Source organism: Stegastes partitus, unplaced genomic scaffold (assembly GCF_000690725.1).
Source record: "Stegastes partitus isolate 25-593 unplaced genomic scaffold, Stegastes_partitus-1.0.2 Scaffold72, whole genome shotgun sequence".
NCBI classification, from domain to species: Eukaryota; Metazoa; Chordata; class Actinopteri; family Pomacentridae; genus Stegastes; species Stegastes partitus.
Window position 1 is genome coordinate 888,114 of NW_007577803.1, and position 23,336 is coordinate 911,449.

The 23,336-nt window shown below is 45.1% G+C and overlaps 1 protein-coding gene across 1 annotated transcript in view; it reads right to left on the bottom strand.

The window, feature by feature from the left end:
• The window catches only part of cdh13 (cadherin 13, H-cadherin (heart)), a gene marked incomplete at its 5' end in the record, with an annotated part of 203,020 nt that overhangs the window by 109,122 nt on the left and 70,562 nt on the right, over positions 1-23,336 (bottom strand). The window contains one exon of the mRNA XM_008276457.1: positions 15,410-15,588. Within this exon, the coding sequence (XP_008274679.1) occupies positions 15,410-15,588 (179 nt within the window). The remainder of the gene's footprint in view (positions 1-15,409; positions 15,589-23,336) is intronic.

Genomic DNA, 23,336 nt, shown 5'->3' on the forward strand with positions numbered 1-23,336 from the left:
GTCTGGTTTCCTCTCAGACAACTTCAATCGTGATCAAAAGTTAGCACGTCATTGTTTTCTAATAATGCCAAAAAAACCTACTTTATACTCCTGCCTATCCCAGCTTTAAATACGCTGCATCATCCCATAACAACAGTCCGAAATATATAGAGGAGCAACAATATTGGTGTCTAGAACCAAAGGAAGTGGATGGATTATGTTGTGCTACTTCCTGGTGTGGCCAGGCTGCAAATAAGGGGAGTAGAACCAGACCAGACCGGATCGGACCGGCCCTGTGGAGCAGCGAGAGGATCTCTGGGAGTGGAAGGTAAAAGTGCAAAATGATGCACGGCAGCCTGTCACTGAGATCTGAAGACCTCCGGCTCCCCCGGCTGCTTTTAAGCTGATTGTATGAGCTCTGGCTGCCATCACACGTGATTGGATGCAGCGATATGTGCATCAACATAAAGTTCAGTCGGTGCATGCGGCTGAGAGGAGTGAAGAGGGGGAAATGGACGGTACCGGAGATGGAGAGGAAAAGAGAGCACGGAGGCTGAGAGCAGAAGATGCATACGGACATAAATAATGTTTGAAATAAGAACCTATAGCCTGTCTGTCAGGCTGCAGTCGCTCCACTCACTCAGAGCTACCGGTCCTGCAGGTCGGTCCGAACTCTGAAGTCAGGCCTCGAGCAAAACAGAAGGACACCAAAATAATGAGCACTAGTTCCAGGCTACTTAATTATGGAGGTGACCAGTGAAAAAAAAAACAACTAGATGTGAACTATTTGGAGGTTTTTGGATAACTCATTTATGTGAAGTAATAAAACTTCCATGAGGGGACAATCCTGGGCTGATTTCAGCTTCCTGGCCTGAATCATTATTATTCCATTTCGCTCTCGTATGTGTCTTTCACCCCATGTATTGATTATACTGTGCAGCATTTTAATCCTCCCAAATTCACTCCTTTTGCAATTTAAGTGCGAATCAGTGATGACGCAGATAATCAGATTTATCCCTGAAACTCTGGAGAGAAAAGAAACGAGGCTACAGGTGTTTAAGGAGATCATTATGTGTGTGTGTGTGTGTTTTTCCAGACTATAAATGTGTAAATAGGCAGTTTGTGAGTGACTCGCGCTCTCTTTTCTCTGTCAGGGTGCCGCTCTTATCTTTCTGGCCCAGAGGCCACAGGACTTATCGGGCTCACATTCGTCCACGCAGGTCAGCGCCTGAACCCCAATCCATTTCCTGACAGCTGGGCTATGGCTTCCATACAAACCTCCTCCTTTGGGTTTGTACTTCGAAAAAAAAAAAAACTCAAATATTGACTCCTTTCCCCCTGAACAAACTTCAGAGGATGTTTCCGTGGCGACCGGCTCACGTGTGGCTGCTCGGTGGAACGGCGAGCTCGCCGAGCCGCCGTGGGATGCTGTATCTCCAGCTTTCAGAGAGACCAGGAAGTTTCTTTGTCTGTCTCTCGGCGCCTCTGGCCTCGCTTGGCCTTTGAACAGATGCCATTATATTCACAGGATTCAGAAAGTGTCAGCGTGAGCTCAGTGTAGAAACGGCTCATAACAAACTGCCATATATTCATGTGTATATATATAAAATGGACCTGCGGCGTAGAAGTTGTGTCCAGAGGAGGCTGCATCTGCCCACCATCACCTCTGCAGCTCGCTAATTAATACACTGCATCTCGTTTGTATCATAATAATCAATAGAATAAAGTGTTTAAAGCCCTATTTGCCCTTGAACGCGGGGTTATGTGCTGGAATAATGCTTGGCCGGGAGCCTGCTCGCCTTTTGCCAGAAAACCAGCAGAGACTACAAGCGGCTATTGTTTATGTAAAGGCTGAACAATAAAGTGAGCCTTAGAGGTGCTTGCCGATGGTTTATGGTAATACACTCACTGGAACACAGCAGCATACAGCATATATATCGAATGGAGTTTACACTGCGCAGTATAAAAGAGGCCGATGCATCGGTGTGGAAGATCACAGCTCTTTAACTCTCTGAAACCTAAAACCTACCGGCGGCTTTAAAACTGTTGTTGGAGAAATTGACCAAATTATCACAGCTAGGATTTTAAAAAACTGACAGAAACATCAGATTTTCAACTTTTCCGATGGTTCCTGAACTACCCACTCCACTCTAGAAGAACGAACCAAACTACTTTATCAAAGTCACTCGATCCTGTTCGTCTCGTTTAAAATAATCGACCAAAAACGAACCCTTCCCTCGAACCAGATCCTGTAGGAAAAGTCTCTCAGTGCAACCGTGACGCTAAAGCACAGAGTGAAGTGTTGAGGCCAGCAGTCACATGACAAACATCCACGACGCAAAACTCAGGGACGGTTCTGCTGAACCGGGCTGAACTGCAGGAAGTGTTTACATAAACCATCCATCCATCATCTCTACACCTTAATCCTCACTAGGGTCATGGGGGGCGGAGCCTATCCCAGCTGACTCAGGGTGAAGGCAGGTTCACCTGGACAGGTAACCAGTCTATCACAGGGCTACACTTAGAGACAGACAACCAAGCACACTCACATTCACACCTACGGACAATTTACAATCACCAATTAACCTCAGCATGTTTCTGGACTGTGGGAGGAAGCCGGAGAACCCGGAGAGAACCCACGCTGCACGGGGAGAACATGGAGACTCCACACAGAAAGATCCCGGGTGCCCCCACCAGGACGCGAACCGGCAACCTTCTTGCTGCGAGGCAACAGTGCTTTACATCAACCAGACAAGTAAAATAAAAATGGTGAAACACTGACATAATAGCAGAGTTACCAGTTTCCCAGCTCCTGTTGTGTTCGCCAATTCCATTCGTTTTTCATTTTTGTAAAATTAATAATAAAAGAATTTCAGTTTTTCTTCATTTCTACTTTGTCAGAGACACGTCTGACTTCTCTTTTCTGTGCTGTTTCCATAGAGGTGGAGGACTTTATGCTGCAGGAAACAACAAGCCTCAGACTAAAAACATGAGCACAATAAAAAAAAAAACTGCTCGAGGTCCAGATGGAAGAGAAGATCGACTCCTTCTCTCAGTTTGGTCTGCATGCATATAGAAAGGCAGACGTAAGCAGACAGATAGATGCTACGCCAAAGAAAAGGTAGAATAATTTCCAAGGAATGTTATAGATTTATTCAGGCATTTACTCGCAGAATTTATATTTATATATATGGATACCCAAAATAAAACAACAGCCTCACAGCTGACAGTCAATATTGATTCTTATTTCTTGCAATCTATTTATGTTGCAAACTGTTATTGTGGTCTTATTTCCTCGTCATCTGCACGTTCCTGTGGGATTCTTCTATCGAATACAGACATCTAAGGTATAGAAAAATAAACCGCCGCCGCCTCCTTTGTGTTTACGTCCGGGGAGAATGGTGCTCGAGAAACCACAGGGGGGGAGAAGAGAGGGATGAGAAGACGCTAGTTTGAGCGCATCCAGTCCAACTCTGACTCAGACGGGCTGCAAATAGATTAAACTAGATTAATCTCAAAGTGGCAAGACAGAACATTAAGCTCCCTGTTTGACAGTCAGCGGGAAGTGGGCTTAACAAAATAAAAGCCAATTTACGGAATCCCTCTGCTTTGCTCCACAAGGAGAATTACTGTATGACCTCGGCGCATATGCCTCCGTTTGTGCTAATGCCAACTTCCTCTTCTCATTTTCTCTCCGACGGCGGGATGAAGCCATCGACACAAATCTGTGCCCGATCTATGCCTCCACCAGAGGAGGAGGAGGAGGAGGAGGAGGGCCAGACCGCCTCAAAGATGGCCACCTAAAGAGAGATAGGCCCCAACAGTATCGTCTCCCCGCTTTAGCGGAGGCAATGAACCGCGCCGAATTTCATCAGCAAAGAGAAAGTGGCATGGGGAAACAGAACAATAAAAAAGTACTGAGCACACAACAACAAAACTTTTCCAATCAATGCACTTTCTCATGGAGACAGGGCAAAATTAATTCTCGCCTGAAGTGCTGCTGTAGAGGAGGAGGAGGAGGAGGAGGTCCACCGGAGAGCAAGAGCTGTTGACAAATACTCTTTATCCTCGGGTCAATGAGGATGGGAGAGAAAAACAAGGGAATGGAAGGGGAAGGAGTGAGGGGAGATGGCAGGAAATAAAAAGTCAGAAAGGGAGAGAAAGAGCCGTCAAGAGGGTGAGAGCTGGATCTCTCTCTCAGCATAATGACAGCGTAGCGTCACCAGGACCTCCCTGACATTACTGAAGCCCTCACTTCCACTTAGCGCAGACATTTCCCTGCGAGCAGCCAGCAGTTGTCTCGCCCTAATTATTCCGCCCTCCACCTGTACGCCTCGCTCTCCTCGTCGCTCTCCTTCATCCGTCTATTCTGGGGTCTCGGCCCGCCGTCCTTTCCTTCCTCCTCCTCTCGCCGCTGCCCTTTTAATACCTCCTTAGGACACGGGAAAAGTCAGAATTCTCCACTCCTGCAGATTACTTGTGAATTTTAAAAAGGTCTTGTGTTTTTTTTTTGCTTTTTATCATCTGTCTGTGTGCATAGTAATTTGAACGAGCTAATATTTGAGCTCTGCTAATATTTAGCGTAAAGGTTTGTTTGGTTTAGAGAAATTTTTTAAATCTAAAAGTCGCAAATCCTGACACTCATTTTAGGATAATTAGAGGTGAATGATGTATTTCTCTTCCATCCTCTTACTGTTTTTTTACCTTCATGTTTAACATAATCAAGCCTTTCACCAGCATTATTCAGACCTGCCTGAAAAATAGCAGAAAACACGAGGTCTTTACTTTTAGTGGGAATCACTAACCTCACCAGTCTTTTGTCTCAAGACAACAAACAGATCTAAAACAGAGTGAAGCCTGATGATGCATCCAGAAGAGGAAGGAGATTGTTGTGGACTTCAGGACACCCAGCATGCTGCTCAGTGCACATCACCTGGACCTCTCCTGGACCGACAACACCGCATCACCGGCCTGGAAGGCTCAACAACATCCTCTGCAAACTGAGAAGAGCCAGAGCCAGCATCATGTGCACCTTTTCCAGAAGCACCATGGAGAGCATCCTGACCAGCTGCATCACCGTGCATCCTGCAGGAGACCCTCCAGCGCATCGTGAGAGGAGCTGAGAAGATGCTTGGTGCCTCTCTTCCCTCAGGACCTTCACAACACCCGTCTGACCCACAGAGCCCTCCACATTGCCGGTGATCCCACCCGTCGTTCTCACAGCTTCTTCAGTCTGCTGGCATCAGGGAGGAGACTGTGGAGTCCAGGACCAGGACCAGGACCAGGAGGCTGAAGGACAGCTTCATCCACCAGGAGGTCAGGTGGTTGCACAGCCGCTTATTATTGTCTATTTATTGTTTATATTGTCAGAATTCTGTTTATTGTCTACATCCTGTTTATACCTCAATTCTACTCTTTTTTACTATTTTATTTTTCTGCTATTTTTATACTTTTCTACTTTTTTTCTATTTTCTTTTTCTGTTATTTTCCTATTTTTCTACTTTATTTCTTTGCTCATTTTGCACCGTGGGGCATCAGAGTTTTGCCATTTCAGTTCTCTGTATGTTGTACTTATGGCAAAGCAATCTTGACCCGATAGAGGCTGAGATATCTGGATTTTTAGTCCCTCATATCGACCATACAACACTACATTTCCCACAATGCAACCCATCTTTTCTGTTGGAACCTCCCAACCCAGAAAACTCCCATTTGATCTTTAAGCTAAACCCAAGACAACCCAGATGACAGCTTTAGAGATATTTTTTGTGGACTTTCACAGACTGCACAGATAAATAAAACGACCTTACTGGGAGTCCACCGGGTGCCATCGGTCGCCTTCCTTTACGACGATGACATTACGTTTACCGGCGTGTTCTTCGGCGATCATCTGCCAGCGTATAAAGTTTTTAGAATTTGAACAGATTGTGTTATTGCAGCGTCTCTAACACCTGTGCCACATGGACATAAATAATGGATATCTGGAGTCATTACAGCTCTCTGGCAGGTGACTGAATGCTGCAAACTGGAGACACAAGAGATGCTGCTTCTGCCGCTGCTTTTACATTTATTTACTCAGGTAACAATAAGAAAACAAAATGTTCTGCCTATTTTCTTTAACCACAATCATATATCTTTAAGAAATGCTCTCGTTTCGTTCAGCTGAGGTACATTTTGCTACGGAGACAAACTGAAAAAAATAAAAAATAAATCTGCACTTTTTGTCCAAAACCAAAATATATTCTCTATTCATTACCTTATTATTGTGTTAAAAGAAAATTCTCAGTGAAGGACTGAACAAAAGCCGTCATAATCTAAACCGATGCCTATTCCTCACCGCATGTATAAACATGATTTTAATATGGAAATAAATTGGACCGTCTCCTACTCCTCTCTCTACCTCTATTCGATATTTCAATTTCGTCCTTTCTTATTCCTCTCCGTTGTTCCGTCCTCTTAGTGTCTTAATGATCCAATTTTTCATCTTCATCCTTTGTATTTTTTATTTTTTCTCCCCTCTCCTCTCACTCGTCTGCTCTTCTGGTGAATATAATTCTCTAACTTGTTGTTCTCTCTGGTCCCAGGCTTTCATTGACTACCGTCGGTGAGACTCAATTAAAGCAAGAGAGAGGGGGGAAGAAAAAAAAAAGATTAACAACGCACACTTTTACCCACAATGCCCAGGGGGCTCAATTTATCTTGAGGCATGCTCAGCCTAAAAAACTGTGATTGACACCTCTAACCTTCATTGGGGTGTAATCTTCATCTTTAGCACTCAGAGATCTAATTAATTAGGGGGAATCTCATTTCCTCACTAATGCAACTGGACAGAGGCATGATAGAGGAGGGAGAGATGGCAGGAGGAGGAGGAGGAGGAGGAGGAGGAGGAAGGACGGAGACGGAGGAGGAAAGGAGGGCTGCTGTATTCCATCAATGCCTGTGAATGGTGTCCACCTTGTTCATTTCAGGGAGGAACAAGAGAGCGTGAGGTGGTCAGGTCCACACCAACTACACGGTATTGATTACTGCTGGAGCTCTGGCTAGCGGCCAGCACACAAGGAGACACTGCAGTAACAGTCTCTATAATAGGATCTCCTGGTAATGTACTCGAGTGTTTCACTTTCTTTTCTGGACTTCTTTCTCTGGGTTAAAGCCATAATCTAGGTGTTATCTGATTAGAAGCGCTTTTGTCTTCCTCCTGCATGCAAAATCCGTCGCTTTTACAAGTCGTTCCCACTTAACTCGAGGGCTAAGACCAGGCAGAGAGATTGGAAAATACAGCCGCATGGTACACAGTGAGCTGATTCAACAACTTAAAAAAGAAAAGAAAAAAGTCCTATTTAAGAAAAATTAAACCTGAATTTGGCATTTATTGTCTTCTATAAGTCATTCCCATTAAAACAAGAGGCTAAAAGAGGCAAAAAGATTGGAAAATACAGCTGCATGGTACACAATGAGCTGATTTAACAACTTAAAATAAAATAAAAACTCCTATTTAACAACAATAAACCTGAATTTGCCGTTTATTGTCTTTTTCAAGCCATTCCCACTGAACTCAAAGGGGTAAAGCAGGCAAACAGAGTGGAAACTACAGCTGTACGTCACACTAATGAGCTGATTTAAGAACTTTTAATGAATTAAAAACCCTCCAATTTAACAACAATTTCATTAGAATTTGCCATTTATTGTCTTTTTCAAGTCAGTCACATTAAATCTTGAGGCTAAAACAGGCAAAAAGATGGAAAAATACAGGTTGATGTTACACAGTGAGCTGATTTAACAACTTAAAAAACAAAAAAAAAATCTTATTCAACAACAATTAAGCCTGAACTTGTCTTTTATTGTCTTTTTCAAGTCCTTCCCATTAAACCATGAGGCTAACACAGCTGTACGTCACACTAATGAGCTGATTTAACAACTTTTAATGAATTAAAAACCTTCTTATTCAACAACAATTAAACCTGAACTTCTTGCTTTAGTAAATGCTGTCGTCAGAGCATCCTCAAATATCTGAACAGCAATTAAACCAGTGAAAGTGAGGGAAAAATATAATAAACAGGGTTAAAACACTGGAAAACACTCGCCTTATGCAGCGACTATTATCTGATCTAATATGAATAAAGGTGCACAAAGGAGCAAACCGGACTCACGGCAAAAAGAAAAACAAACCAGAAGGAAGCAAACATACAATGCCTGCACATGTTTGTGTCCAGAAAGAGGACACGAGGCACAAAGTTAAAGTTTCCATTCACACAAAAATGTGTTTTTCTCGCATACTTTGCTTCTTGTTATTTCACCTGAATGTTTGGCCTTCGCTGTGAGGAATGCGCCGCGGACCGATGCAGTCGAGTCACTCGCTGCTTTAGTGAATAATGTTTTGAGGCCTTGAGCTGTTGCCTGCTTGATTATTTTAAACTGAACGTTATCAGTGAGGGCAGAAGACGCTAAACGCAAGCCGACATGGCATCAGTTATAGGTAGCATACTCCTGCTTTGTAGAAGATTTTACTCTAAACAGGATCATAAGTTACACAGTTAACATGATGCCAAACTGAAAAACAATTAAAACTACAAAATGAGACCATAAACTCATCAGGATAGTTTTTATTGACGTAGCAAACCAAGTGAGAAGTTATTTACTGATAGACTTCTATACAATCTGACGTCTTCGCCAGGAGTCGCCCCCTGCTGGCCGTTTAGAAAGTGCAGGTTTTAAGCACCTCTACGTTCCTTCTTTTTAATATAAAATATGTGCAGAGCTTGTTTTCATCTGCTGAATAGCAAAGGCTTCTCTGTGCTCACGTTTAAGCCCTGTTTACGTCACATCACAACCAGTTTGGACGCTGAGAATAGCAGCAACAAGGAAACTGAAGTACTGAAGATTTAACTGTAGTTTGCCTTAAAACATGCAGCGTCCTCATGTCTTCATACATTTAACCAAACACGTTCTGCAGTCTCCTCCTACATTCATCCGTCATGTTCTAATCATCTAAGTGCGATTCAGCAATCAATCGACATTCCTTTTTTTTTTTTGCACAATTAATTATTCTTTACATTCTTCTAGATTATCTCCGTTCTTAACGCAGTCCTTGCTGGAATTAATTTGGATATCGAGGGAACCGAAGGTCAACATGTGGTGAGGTTAAAACAGGAACACAAGTCAACCTCAACACATCTGAAACTGAATAAGCCATTTCAGAAACAACTAAAACAACATTTTGTCCTACATGCAGCCCAAACTGCAGGATTCTCTCAACACGTCTGTATCTTTAAATTACTTCCACAAAACTCTGACCAAGATATGGTTAAAAAAAAAAAAGAAAACATCTGAACAAGCGGGGAATACAAAGTGCCCGGGCTTCATTGTTGTTGCTATGAATAAAATCCCTATCTTGAAACTGTTCTCCGCGCTGCCACTCTCTCTCTCTGTACCTGAAGCTGTTCATTTTTCCATTAGGCTGCGTCTCTTAGCAGATATTGAACCGGCGCTCTCTGATCGTACTCGCGGGCCACCTCGAGAGCAGCGCCGAAGCCCTCCTCGCCGACACGAGGCTATGTGTTTCGGCGTCTCTTTGCTCCTTACCTGCTCTGAGGACCCATTCTTCTGTCCACGCCGGCCCGCCTCGCTCTCCACCCGCCTCATCTACTCACACCTTTCCAATCTCCAGATCATAATAGGGGAATGAAAGGGAGTTTATAAACTGAAGTGTACATCAAATCTGCTGTAATGAAATCTTATCAATGTGTTCCCCGTGCGGTATTATTTGCATATAAATGACATAATATAATAACTCTCTTCGGCCTCTTCCTGGGAGGAGTAAATATTTCTCTGTCTGCTTTGTCTCGTCGCCGTGACACGCGGAAACGAGATGCTAATTGAAGAGAGGAAAGCATCTTTATGTGACGACTGACATTCAATTATGTTTGGGGGATCAGATTAGGTGGTGGCCCCAGAAATGTTTGAAAACAACATTTTGCAGCGCGGCAAACTCAGAAGGCAGCCGAGGATGTAATTTGAATGGCTGTTTGAGGCCCGTGCTGAATGGCGCTGCTCTGAATGGAATCACTATGCTATGACCTGCGAGTAATTGGATGTCCACAGTGAAGTGTTGACAGAAAAAGGGGAGGCGAGGCTGACAGAAAAACAAAAAAAAAAAGAGAGAGAGAGAGGGAGACAGACAGTAAGGAAGGAAGACAAAATAACACAAAATGAAAATAAGCAAGAAAACAATGTGATGAACGGGCCCGACGAGGCGGCGGCGGAGGAAATAAAAATAACAGCAGCGGGGTGCGAGAGGGGTGCAGGACAATGAAAACGGAGAAAATGAATGTAGTTTTCCCAAAGAGTGGAACCAGCCCAAGTCTCACTTGTCATTCATCGCAGCGCGCAGGCATGTAGCCACTCTGGCAACCCGGCCAAATACGCCATTAGACAGGATCAGCTTTCTTATCAGTCAAACGCTATCGGGGACGGACGGTGCCAAACAAACACCGGGTCACTTTACTTGCAGCCGCGATTGGAAACTATGACGCTGAACGGGGGTAACTGTACGTTTATCCAATGCTCTTATTGCTGCTCGTTATGCAAACATTTACAGTTAAAGTCCTTCCAACTGCTTCTTAAAAGAGACCGTTTGTACAACCGGCTGAGGAACAGCTCCGCGGTCGGACTGTTGCTTACTGGTTTCTGAAAGTGATTCTTAAGCTTCTATTTGAAAGTCACCTTCATATAAAACAAACAGCTGCTGCACTGTACCGGGCTTTGTTCTCTCTCTGACAAACAAAAGGATTTCACACACCTCCACACGCGCCGGCTGTAAAAGTGCAAGCTAGACTCTAAACAAAAGTAAAAAAAGTACACATCACGGCGCCAGCAGACGCACAAAGCAGCAGACTTCCATTTTACCCCACATGTAATTCACCTTTGTCGAACACGCAGGGGGGGAACGGAGGGGTCGGTCGGCTCCATCGATTGGCCATCCTGAGCGGTGACAGCTTCCAGATTGGCCAGAGAGCATTAGGGAGTCAGAAAGTCACACTGCCATTAGCAGTCTGTCCTCTCTGGTTACAGGCGGCCTGCATACGGACACTCCACAGACCGAAATAGATTACAGCGGCTGGTGTGTGTGTGTGTATGTCGGTGGGCACGTCGAGGAAATGTGATCATTCTATCACTGTACCGCAACTTCAAATGTATTCTGCAATAAGTTCGAGCCAATAACGTTAGCGAGCCCTCTCATCTTTCTTATTTAGCGGCTGATATTACTTCTCAGAATATCTCCTCCTCGCGTCTGCGTCGAGGTAAACTCCTCGCGCCTCTCTTTGTGATTGTGTGGACGGTTCCAAATGAGCTCATTAGGTCTCAAACAACAGCAGAGATGAGAAGAAATATCAGCAAAAAAACAACACGTTAGGTTATAATGTGCAAAGTTACACATTCCTAATTTTACTTCGGGGTCTCCTACAAGAGCTATAAGGTTCAAAATACACAAAAGCGTTCCATTTTAGCTCCAGTCTCTGAGGAGAATGTGTTACACATTAGTAAGAAACAGCAGCAAAGCAAATGAGGCGTTGCAGGCAGGTAAGGAGCAGAATATCTCCCGTCGGCGTGGACCTTGGGCTTTGTGTTTGCAGACCTTTTACAGGCAGAAAAAGCATCTAAACAGAACACTGAGGGAACAGAGAAAAACCCGAAAAGCATAAAAATATGTGCTCTTTAAAGAGTCATGCTTGTTACCAGCGACTGTATGGATTTTCCAGCAGCAAATTATTCACATGATCAGCTTCAGAGAGGCCCGGTGACGTCGAAGACAAGGTACGGTCGGGTAAGTTTCAGTCACCTGTCGTCCCTACATCGACCTCCTCACTGCTTCTCGCTCATCCGGTTCACGAGCCTATAAACAGGATGTGCTCTGGTCAGGATGCAACAGCGGGAGGTGGTGCATGAAGCTGAAGGGTCGGACTGATAAATCAGCTGAGGTATCTGGATTATAGGTGTTTTTTGTAGGATGCAGGTCAGCAGAGGCTCCTCTCCTCCATCAAGGTGCTTCGTTGTCTCCGAGCAGCTGATTTATTCATCCAAAGTCCCTCTGGTAAATCCCCGAAATCTCCAACTCAATGCAAAAACGTACTGAAAGCCGGTTGACGGGCGATTTTGAATAGAAACTATCAGAATGACATATTAATGGAAAGTGTCACAGATGCCGTTTTAAACATCCACAGGTCATGATTTAAAAGCGTCCTGCAAACCAGAGGCGGTTGAGCAGAAGATAATCTGGAGATGGAATGACCCATGTCTGGTGTAATTCAGCGTCCAGGAGGTCTGAGACTGGAAGCACACAGAACCGAATCATCTGGACCGAACAGCCAGAACACCAGGGGGTCAGGTTTAGGAAAGCACCGGGCCTCAGTAGACGTGTTAGAAACTTGGTGTCATGAGCAACCAGATACAAGCCTTTGAAGCTTCTCCTCCATGTTTTGGGTTACCACGGTGACAAATGCCACCCCATCTAAAATATACAACCGGTACGGCGAAGTATTTATGATGCATTATAGACAAACATGATCCATGTTGTTCAGCCAAACAAACTAATTCTGTAGAAAATGTGACGGCCCGATGTCAGCTGCTGCCCTGGAGGCCTAGAAGTCCAGATACCTGTGGGTCCCTGAAGGCACCAGGACGACCCATAAAGCTCAGCCATCCCTCTCTTGCTCTCTCTCGTTCGTTCTGACCCGGCTTGGTTGGTAGAAACGCTCAGCCTTGGTGTCGAGTGCTTGTTTTGCTCACGATGTATGATTATGTGGGCACGTCAGCAAGGTTAAAAAGTTGTTATTTATTGGAGGAGGGTCTTTAAATTAACCAAGTTATCCTCACCGACACACACACACACTTTATCCCACATTTCAGCGACATGTTCCAGAGATAACCTCACACTCCTCCTCTGTCAGGCCGCCGTATGCTCGCCTTCACACGGGCCACGAGGCTTATTAATGCTGCTGAGTGCCGTTAACCCTTCGCGTCCTCTTTCTCATTATCGCTCCATGTATTTCCTGTCAGACCTAATCAGAAACAATAAGTCAAACACCCTTTGCTTCCCATATTGGCTTTTCTGGTTCGCATTAGCGTCCGCCGACACGTGAAATAAAGTCAAATAATTAAAAGCAGAAATCCCAGCGCGCTGTACGGAGACGCGCTGCAGCAAAGATGTTCAGTTGTTCGGCTGAGATTTCTATGAAGCAAATTAAGAGAGATCTCCGGTGAACGATACGAGCACGCCCTTCATCTTTTTAAACTTATGAAAACTCCTCATCCGAGCAGCGACATCAGCTGTCAGAAATTACAGCCCGCCATTGATCCGACGACGGCGTGCGTCTCGGTAACGTCAGCCGGAGACGCGTCTGAAGCAAAGTGAGGAGAAAAACAGACGGCGGTGGAATAGATGTGCATATCAAGGCAGGATTTTACGCCTCACAGAAGCACTAGAGGGAAAATCAAACTGATTTCAATGTGACAAAATTGATTTTCCAATTTTCTCCGGATTGCTTTCTACCTCCCCGGGGCAGGTGAGGTGTCGATCCAAACACACCGAGAGCAGCACCTGAACTACGCCGGAGGTGTTTTGGAGAAACGGGGGCAAAGTTTGGTTGTCTCTCACTTTTTCTTTTCCTTCTTTCTTTCTTTCTCTCCCACTGCTTCATCGTTCTCTTTAAACTTCTCTCCGTCTCTTTGTCACAAACATTGCTGACATATGCCCGACATGTTGTCTTCAGAAAGCAGATGGAATCGATGGCTGTCGTTGTTGGAGTCATATTTATGGGAATGTGCTGAAGTGGCAGAGATTTAGCCTCAAACTTCGAGGAGGACAGTTTCAAACTGGTCCCTCCTGCACTTCCATCTGGCTTTTTTTCATCCTGTGCAGCAGCTGGACTTTCTCCAAAACCCTCAGGATGTTTTTTCTAAAAATAAAAACTGCACACTTATAAACTGTGGGGAAGAGGGGGGCAGATACTTGTAGATACAACATGTAGACAATCATACAAGGCGCTCGGGGCTTATGCTGCCTCTACAGTCGGACTCTGCACACCACGGCGGGCTAATATCACCTCCATGCCTGTTTTCCTGGTTGGAAAAAAAAACATTGCACTTTGGATTCCACTTGTATGAAATGAAGATTTCATGGACTGCGGCGTCGCTTCACGCAGGTATCGAGCTGAATCACTGCTTGAAATCGAAAACACTTAAACGGCGTCTTAATCATCCAACCAGCGCTCACCATCCCTCCATTCAAATCACACCAAAACCAAAAAAACGATTCCAGGAGGCTTCGACAAACATTTTTTCAACCTCAGTGCATCGAAACAAATGGAAATCTGACTGGAACTGGTGTATAATCAGCTCTGCTTCTACAGCTACAGCTAAAAAAAACCAAATGAAAATACAGCGTGGCCGCCACCCAGCGAGTTCACCGAGTCGACCTGAAATAATAACTCCAGCGTCGCTTTGCTTACATGCAGAGACGAAGCGGCTTCGGGCCTTTGTGACTTTGAGATGCTCGCTAATAATGTTTGAGAGTTATGGAAAATAAAGTGAAGAGGAACGATCTGTTTTTTTCGTAGATTTATTGAGGCCACAAACAGGCAGATAATTTGGCGAGGCGCCATCTTCAAAGGCATTCAGCTGCATATTCCAGCACCGGCCTGTTAGTGGTGTAATAAATCTTGGCTGCCGACACTGTAAGAGCGCTGCTATTGTGTTTTTTTTCTTTGCTCCCCCTCTTCCAGGAGCATTATCTTTCGAGATATCCCTTTCAGGACATGCTTCCAAAGTCTCATTTTCACCCTCCCATTACAGGAGCAGAAGCCACGAGCGCCGCCATACATCTCCTGAATTATTTGGCCTCTCCATCACCTCGCAAAAAGCGGCTAACGGTGCTCGCCGCATTGATTACATTTCATTTCATCGTACTTTTAATCAATTACGCCTCTATTAAACAGTTTACTGTAGCTCGGGGGATTGGCTCATCAGGGCAGTTAGGCGCTGTGGTTCCAGCAGTTCCGGATGGGAGGTTTTTCAGCCAAGCTTGTTGGACACCACCAGGGTGGGCGGATGAGTGTGTATCACCTCAATTAAACTATTCGCTAAGTGTCTGACAACAGCTAATATTCCTCTTCCACCAGCGAACCCAATCGATGTTCTGGCATTCGTCACCCCGCTGGAAAAGCAATCATCCCGTTGTCTCGCTCTGGTTAGACGGCTAAATGGAGAGACGCTCGTGTGGGTTCGCTCGGAAGCGGCGGCGTTCGATCGCACAAAGATCCACGTATACAACACACACACACACACTCACACACACTCCCATGTTGACTAGAAGCTCGATTTCGGAAAGCTGCAAGAAACACTGCGATACACGTTGCACCCAGACGAGTGGACTCACCTCTCTGTCGAGTAACGTCGGAGAGATGACGGTGACGATGTCGCCTCTTTCCGCGTCGATGTAGAACATGTTCGGCGACGGTTTGTCCGGCGACTGTCTGACGATGTTGTAGCGCAACACGGCGTTATCCGTGCCGGGGTCGTCGGCATCGAACGCCGTCATCGTCATCACCGTGGTCCCTGGAGGAGAAAGCGAAGACGAAGGTTGAGACTCAACGAGAGAGGGAACAAAATACTGCCGACATGAAATATGATTTTACAGAGTGAAAGAATAAAAAGTCGTCTTGACTCTGGAGGAAACGAGCTAATAAGAAAACAGACTGAATTCAATTTAGCCTCCTAATTGGTGCATTTGTCACTAAACATTACAGACGAGAGATCCTGGAAAACTCAGCGAAACATCTGGAGCAGTTAAACTTATCAGACACCTGCCAAGAATTTGTAAAAAAAAAAAAATCCAACATTTGTTTTTTTTGTCCAGATATTTCTAATATATTGTGTTTTCGGTTCTAAAACTCGGGCTGTCACGGCAGCAGATGAATGAAAAGCAACATTTCAACCCACCGCTGCCCAGACAGCTGCTTAAAAAGTTAGCCTTTCTTATTAATGTGTTTTCCTCCCTTATGTCAGCTCTCACAGCGGGGTGCATTTCATTTGGTAATGGGAAGAAAAATGGAAATCCTGCCCTCTGCAGCTGAGCTGAAATAGGAGGCAATCCTTGACACACCCACAGCCCTCAATCTCTGCCGCTCGTCGCTCAAACTTCACATTCGGGGGTTTTCACATCAGGATGTGTGCATCCCTGCAGGCACGCACATGAAGACGATGTTTGGTTGTGTCTATTAACTGCATCTCCATCCAGGGCTCTGTGCAACGCCTCAATATCTCTTCTTGTATTTGTTGGACTCATTCAGAGACAGCTGTGTGGCTCATGAGATGGTGAAACCGGTCAGTCTGCATGTGATGTACTTAAATGACGGGATTGTCACTTTCAGACAGAACTACAATCAGCAGATCTTGCTTGCAATAATGCACCATAATTGTAAATTGACACGAGTAATCAATGTGGATAATGATGTGATTCTGCTTCTGGTTTCAGTTTTGCAACAATATGGCTGCAAATTGCAGCGTCGCGCAGCACGGCTCATGAACGTCGATCTCTTTTCATGCTTCTCCTTAATACCCGACAGTACTTTGCCACAGCGCATTAGCCAAACTACTCAAATAAGACACAAAAACGGGCTAATGGAAAATATGCAAAGTCTACATTAAATAATGGCGGCTTAGCGGCAAACGTCTTGAGTCCAGCTGAAGGTAATGAGGGGCAGAGAGGTGTGAGTTTTATCCCCTTGGCATTTGCACTTCAAGGTGAGCCATTAATGTTTAAGTAAACTGGTAATCCTTCCTCCGCAGAATAATTACACAGTCCCATCTCCTCCATTACCTATGCTCTGTTCCACTTCACACCTCGGAACGTTAAGCGATGACTCAGTGAGCGTGCACGCCGACTGTCACACACGTGTGCGCACGCCGTTTTTACGGCCCGACCGGCAGCAAATTAAAGTGTTAAAAAAAAAAAATCGGTTATCTAGAACAGATGATGTCCTCATTCTGGGGGAGAAACGGAGGTCTCTTGAACACAATCGCATTACGTGGCTATCAGAGGCCAGCTGACCCGACCCGGTGCCCACTGTAGTCAACAGACACCAAATTAGCATCATGTAACCGGCACACATCCGTCAGAGCAGGATGCAGCGCAGCCATCAGCATCAATCAACCTGCGATAAGCATCCAGCATTCTGTAATAGGACTGGGCGTAGCTTGAACACTGACGTCTGTGTTTAATCATACAATGATATCATGTGGGCGGCCTCGGCGAGGACCTCTCTTATCGGCTCCGTCCGCTGGCAGGAGCCAAAGCTCAATCAATCGTAACTGTATTGGATGGCTTTATGGCGGGATGGATGTGAATGCGCAGGACTGCCATTACCTCGCTATCACTTGTACCCATCTGCTGGATGACACTGGGCGAAGGAAGTGATACGACAAAGACAGAGACGGAAAAGAGAGTCTGTAAACGCTGCGATGCATGTCTATCAAGCCGCCGTGTAATGAGTGAAGAGACTCAGAGGAAAGTCATTAACTATTCACACGTGAAAAAGATGCAACAACAGAGAAAGAAAAGCCGGCGCAGATACACATGTTGTGGATTGATTTCATCACACAGGCTGGTGGGACGCGGCGGCGCTGCCTACAGCTAACTCCTATATCTTTCTCAAACACCGAGGGAAATCAGTGGGGGCCGGCAGAGCTCCGGGAGCCACCGGGGAACTGACACAGTGTGAAAAGCCAAGATGAAGCAAGAGAGCATAGACAAGACAAGGAAGGGAAAAAAAAAAAGAGTAAATGTGATGCTAGTATGTCTCTGAGCGTACGGGTGTGCACTCTGTATCTGCACGGATGTGAGTGATTGGAATTTCCTTTTCTATTATTCAACGCGTACAATGGAGGGTCTAAAACCAGGAATGGGATTTACATTAATCAGAATCAAGTCAGTGAAAAAGACCAAGCGCTGACCCGTTCTATTCTCAGGTGTGAATGAGATCAAAGGAAGTTCAGAGATGAATCATCTTATCCGACACCGATGCCGCGGTACCATGAATTAAAAAAGCGCATATTCAACAGCAGAGCTAAGTGTACATGGAAATGTGAAAATCAGGCAGAAAAAGGAGGATGAAGGATGAAAAACAAGAACACTGCCGTGGAAACTGCAATCACTACATATTTGGCTAACCACTGATTCCCAGCGCCTCGTGTCGCCTTCAGATTGCATTTGTCCGTATTTACAATGCAATGAATACTTAATATTGTAGAGAAATACCTCCTGCACACTCCAGTCTATAGCACCGCAGAGGGTTAGTCATATTAAATCAGCTGGAGTCGGGCTCGTTTAAGTCCTTTGTGAGGATTGGCTAATTTGGAAAAATGTGCAGAAACACAGAGTACTTAATGCCACTGACGCTAGGTTTAGAAAATAACTCTTTATCCAGCGCTAAGGCGTGCACATGAAGAGGGAGTCTATGTTAGAAGTCCAAGACCGCTAAAGACTGCTGGATGGACTGGTTCCCAACATCAGGGTCATGACCTTCTAGAGGGGTCACGAGACAAATCCAAGAGGTCGCAAGAAACAAAAAAATCTCTGTTACTTATACTATACATGTTGGGTATTATGAGCGTTTCAGGGCTGCAAGGTGCATCTGTGGTTAGCACCGTCGTTGGTTCACGTCCCGGTGAGGACACCCGGGATCTTTCTGCGTGGAGTCTCCATGTTCTCCCCGTGCAGCGTGGGTTCTCTCCGGGTTCTCCAGCTTCCTCCCACAGTCCAGAAACATGCTGAGGTTAACTGGTGATTCTAAATTGTCCATAGGTGTGAATGTGAGTGTGCTTGGTTGTCTGTCTCTAAGTGTAGCCCTGTGATAGACTGGTTACCTGTCCAGGTGAACCTGTCTTCACCCTGAGTCAGCTGGGATAGGCTCCGCCCCCAACGACCCTAGTGAGGATTAAGGTGTAGAGATGATGGATGGATGGATGAGAGTTTTTTACCTCTTCAGAGCTCCAAAACCATTAAAAGTCTGTTTTTAGCAGCTGTTCGTATTAAAGTGAATTATGGTTGAATTCCACGTGAGAGCTTCAGTTTCAGGGCTGCAGCATCGTGCACGGCCGACATGTTGTCATGTTGTCATGGTTCTCTGATGCACTTGAGCAGAACGCAGCCGGTCTAAAGTCTAGCATGACAAGCTAAAGTGTCCGCTGTAAGAGCCAAACATCACGTCTGCTGAAAGGCGTGCGTCTTGTAGAGCCGGTTAAAAGAGGTTGCAGACTACTTTAAAATGTCACATGATAAACAGGTATGCATTTAATCCGGCGTCCTTGTTACACAAAGGAAACCAGAACCAGCAGCGATGTGGGTGATCCAAATGCACTGTTGACTAAACAGCTATTCAACAGAACAGTCAGAGAGGCAGCATGTGCTTCCATCTTGTTGTTATCACACTTTGCACAACAATTTCCCTCCACTTGCATCTAAAATATCTCCCCTTTTTGCATCAGAAATTGCTTCCTATTCAGCCGCAGCACTGAGTCGATAGTTATGAAAGTGGTGCAAGTATGCATATTGGTGGAGCAGCTATCAGCGCATGTATTTGCCTGAAATGTGCACTTTTCTCCGCCCGTCCACGCCGCTTGCCTGCCTATTGTTGAAGCGGCGCTGCTCCCCGGTGCAGGGATGCTCTGCCTCTGTATCTTTTGTTAAACCTGCCATTTCAAGGAGATGATTGCAAATATCTGATTTTCTTTAAATCAAATCACTCCGTGCCTCGGATTCTGAAACGCGTCCTCTGCAGAAGTATTCTCTCTGAGTCTCTCTGGCTTTTATATTTCCTTTTTTTTTTTGCTTTTACGTTGAACGATTGCAGCAGGCAGGTGTCACCATGTGGGCCTGTCCTTAAGTGATGCAGAAGATTCAGTTTGAAGCTGAATATCTTTATTTTTGGACTGTTTCTTAGACAGAACAAACTGTAACTTGTGCTTCCTTCATCTGTCCCTGCTGCACCGTAGGTTTGCTCCACTCTGGCCACTACAATCCCTGTCTAAACACATATTTGTTAAATTTCTCTATCTCATTAAACTGATTTGTACACCATCTCTGTTAAAGCACCATTAGCACTCGCACCACCAGTTTGCCAGCTCATTTATTCCACTGGACTTCATCGGATCTGTCTGCTTACCTGCCTGGCTGCCTGTCTGACACGCTGCCATCCCGCCTGCAAAACAGGGACTGTACCAACAAAACAAAAAAAAGCATCTCCAGAAGGCCTCCTGTGAAGGCTGGACACTTAAAGTAAATATTGTGCCTCGTTCTCAAGTGCCAAATGGAAGGAGACAGAAAAGGAAAAGACAAACGAATGCTTTTTTTCTTTTTCTTTATCGTTGCGGTTTAAGCAAACATTCAGCAGCTAGTTCAATTTGCTCGGCTTCACACGTTTATGAGGAAGCCTGTGGAAGCACTTTGTTTCTCCAACTATGACTTAATCTCACTCTAAAGTTATATATATACACACAGCCTTATACACTTCATATGTGTGCCTTCAACATCTCCTGCTGTAATTGTCGCAAAGTCGATGACAAAAACAAAGAGCGACTATAAAAGCAGCTTCTCGCTTCCCCTGATTTCTGGTGTTTATTCCCTTCCTGTGTGGGCGCAGCGCTTCCTGGTCCTCAGCCAATCAGAACCGCCAGCACATACATCCTCATCAGCTCGTACCTCTGCACACCGCCGGACCCTCCGGTTTCGCCAAAGTGGTGCTAAACAGGAGGCCGGCTCTCTCTCCAGTTTGTTTACTCCGGTCTGTCTTTGTCAAGTCAAATTACTGCTGTCTCTCCGCCTCGGGGTCATGCTCCGCTCACCGCCGGTCTCACCAGAAACCCTGCCTTAATCGACTCCGCCAGCTTCACTCTCGGTGCCGCGGCACCAGGTGGCCCAGTTCCACGCCTCCAATCTCCAAAGTTCTGCCTCAGACCACACACAAGTCCTCGCCGCTGAGCATCGAAGAATAACCCTTCAAATCAAGCAGCTTCCTGAGCTCACCTCCCAACGGCACCGCAACACGAGAAAAGGCACAAAAGGTTAACGAACTACCGGACGTATCTGATAGAGGATCAGGCCGTCAGCGGGTTTAGCAAAACATCAACTCATTTTAAGGCATTTTAAACGTTTTAAAATACTCAAACTCCTCAAGAAAGAAAGAGTGACAGTCGTAGGAGGTTGTGGAAGGTCACAGCCTCTCTTTCTGTCGACAGCGACCCTGCCGCAAGAAATTGCAAAGTGTTTCCTTGAAGCTCTTTACAAACAGCAAAGCAGCCACAGAGGCTTTTTTTTTTCTAATAATGTTTTTTTTCCCCCCAGTTTTCAAACAATGTTTACCAGATCGTCTCTCTATCCAAACCTTCACTCGCAAAATCCCATTTCGGCTCATTTGCTGCCCTGCATCTTTTTCTTACATTGTGCGGAGATCGATTTGCAACTTGATTCGAATTTTCATATTTTTCATTTGCAAGACAAATGTTGATAGGAATCAATATTTGCAGCTGGGAAATGAAGCGAATGTTGTTTTCCGAAAAGTTTTGACGATTCGCTTGGTGAGAAAAACTTCCTCTAAATAAATGAATTTAGATGCAACAACAGTAGCGGCCGAAGCCGGAGATGTGGAAAGCTGCTGTGGAGCTCGGGTGCACGGAAACTAAATATGAGATAATGAGCCCCTTGCTGACAGCCAAGTAAATGGAGTGAAATACAGTCCAGCTGCCCTTTCCTGCCTCCTTCACAATGCAGCTCCTCCGTTCTATCGTCTCAGCCAGCGTCTGCTCAGGCCACAGCTGGACCGTTGACAAAAGCGAGATTATGAACAATTTATAGGAGATACAACCCAATGCAATCCACTCAGAAAAGAAGATGAAAATACAAACTTTTAGTATCTGACAAGAAGGAAAAAAATCCCCCCCGACTGTGATATATAAAGTGTGTGGATGGCAGGATAAGCTATCTGTGCTAGCGCGCCGTCTTGAGTGACAGAAAAGAAGAGGCGCCGCTATTTCTTCCATCACGGCGTTCTGCTGACACATTTGCTAATGAGAATATAAATAACACTAAGCTAATGAACACAGGAGTCTGCCAAACAACTCCAGTCGACACAATGACAATCAGAAGCTTGGTAATGAAATCACATCTTAACTTGATAATTGAAAAAATAAATGAAGTGTATTAACTCATTTACAAAGACACGATCCGCAGGAGAGAGAGAGGAATGGATCTCACATTTATGGTCTGTACAGTGTTAATGCATTTTTAAGATAAATATAAACATGAATTTATCAGGTTATTGGAGCTACCAGGTGCTTTTCCACGTTTACTGAATATCCCTTCAAATGGTTAAAATCAGGAGCAACACCGCCTCACGTTTTCTTTCCAGTTTGTCAGAAGTTTTTTAGCTTTAACTCATGAATCCAGTCCAATTCATTCTAATTTGATCTCATTCTATGATTCCAACACAGCAAAAAAATAAAAATCATAATATTAGGCACCTTTTAATTGGTAAAAACAAAGCATACAAGCTGAAAACGTTTAAAATCGATTCACACTTTTCATACAAAATCATTCATGCAGCTGTTTAGTTTTCAATTTATTGTGTTTCTGCTTTTTTTGTGGTAATTTCTGATGCAAACAGAAATGATTGGCACTGTTGTTTTTTTGCTTACAAGTCTGCGCCGATGTCAAACGAAGCGCCAAAGGCCACACGCGACATCATTTGCATTTTCCGTCTTCACCTTGCCTCCAGTGATGCCGCAAGTCACCGCAACTCCACTCCTCGGCGCTAAACAACCGCTTATTAGTCCGTTTATTCCCTTTGCCGGCTCGTTCCGACTCACAGTTCCAAGGGACCGCGAGTACGCTCTGTTTATGCAGACGACGCTTTTGGCAGTTTCGTGTCAATCATGCCACCTGAGCTGCAGGTCTTTGAAGACTGAGAGGAAAAAAAACGTGCAAATATGGAACCCCGGTGACAGACATTCAAACCATTCAAAACTTTAAGATGTGAAGCCTGTTTGTGGTGCAGATCATCTTTCATTAGTGTGTAATATCCTACATGCTCCCCGTATAAATCCATATGCTACCCATCTACTACACCTGGGGTTTGGATCAGAACCTCTGCAGCTGACTTCCTGTATTTGCATATCTCCATACGTCCCCTCCTCTCCTGCTGGCATAATGAATGCCACAGGTGCCATGAAGGCGTCAAATGTCAGGCCCTGAGGCCGGCAGACGGTCCACAGAGCGTAATGACCGGCCGAACCTCCTCCTCCCGTGACCG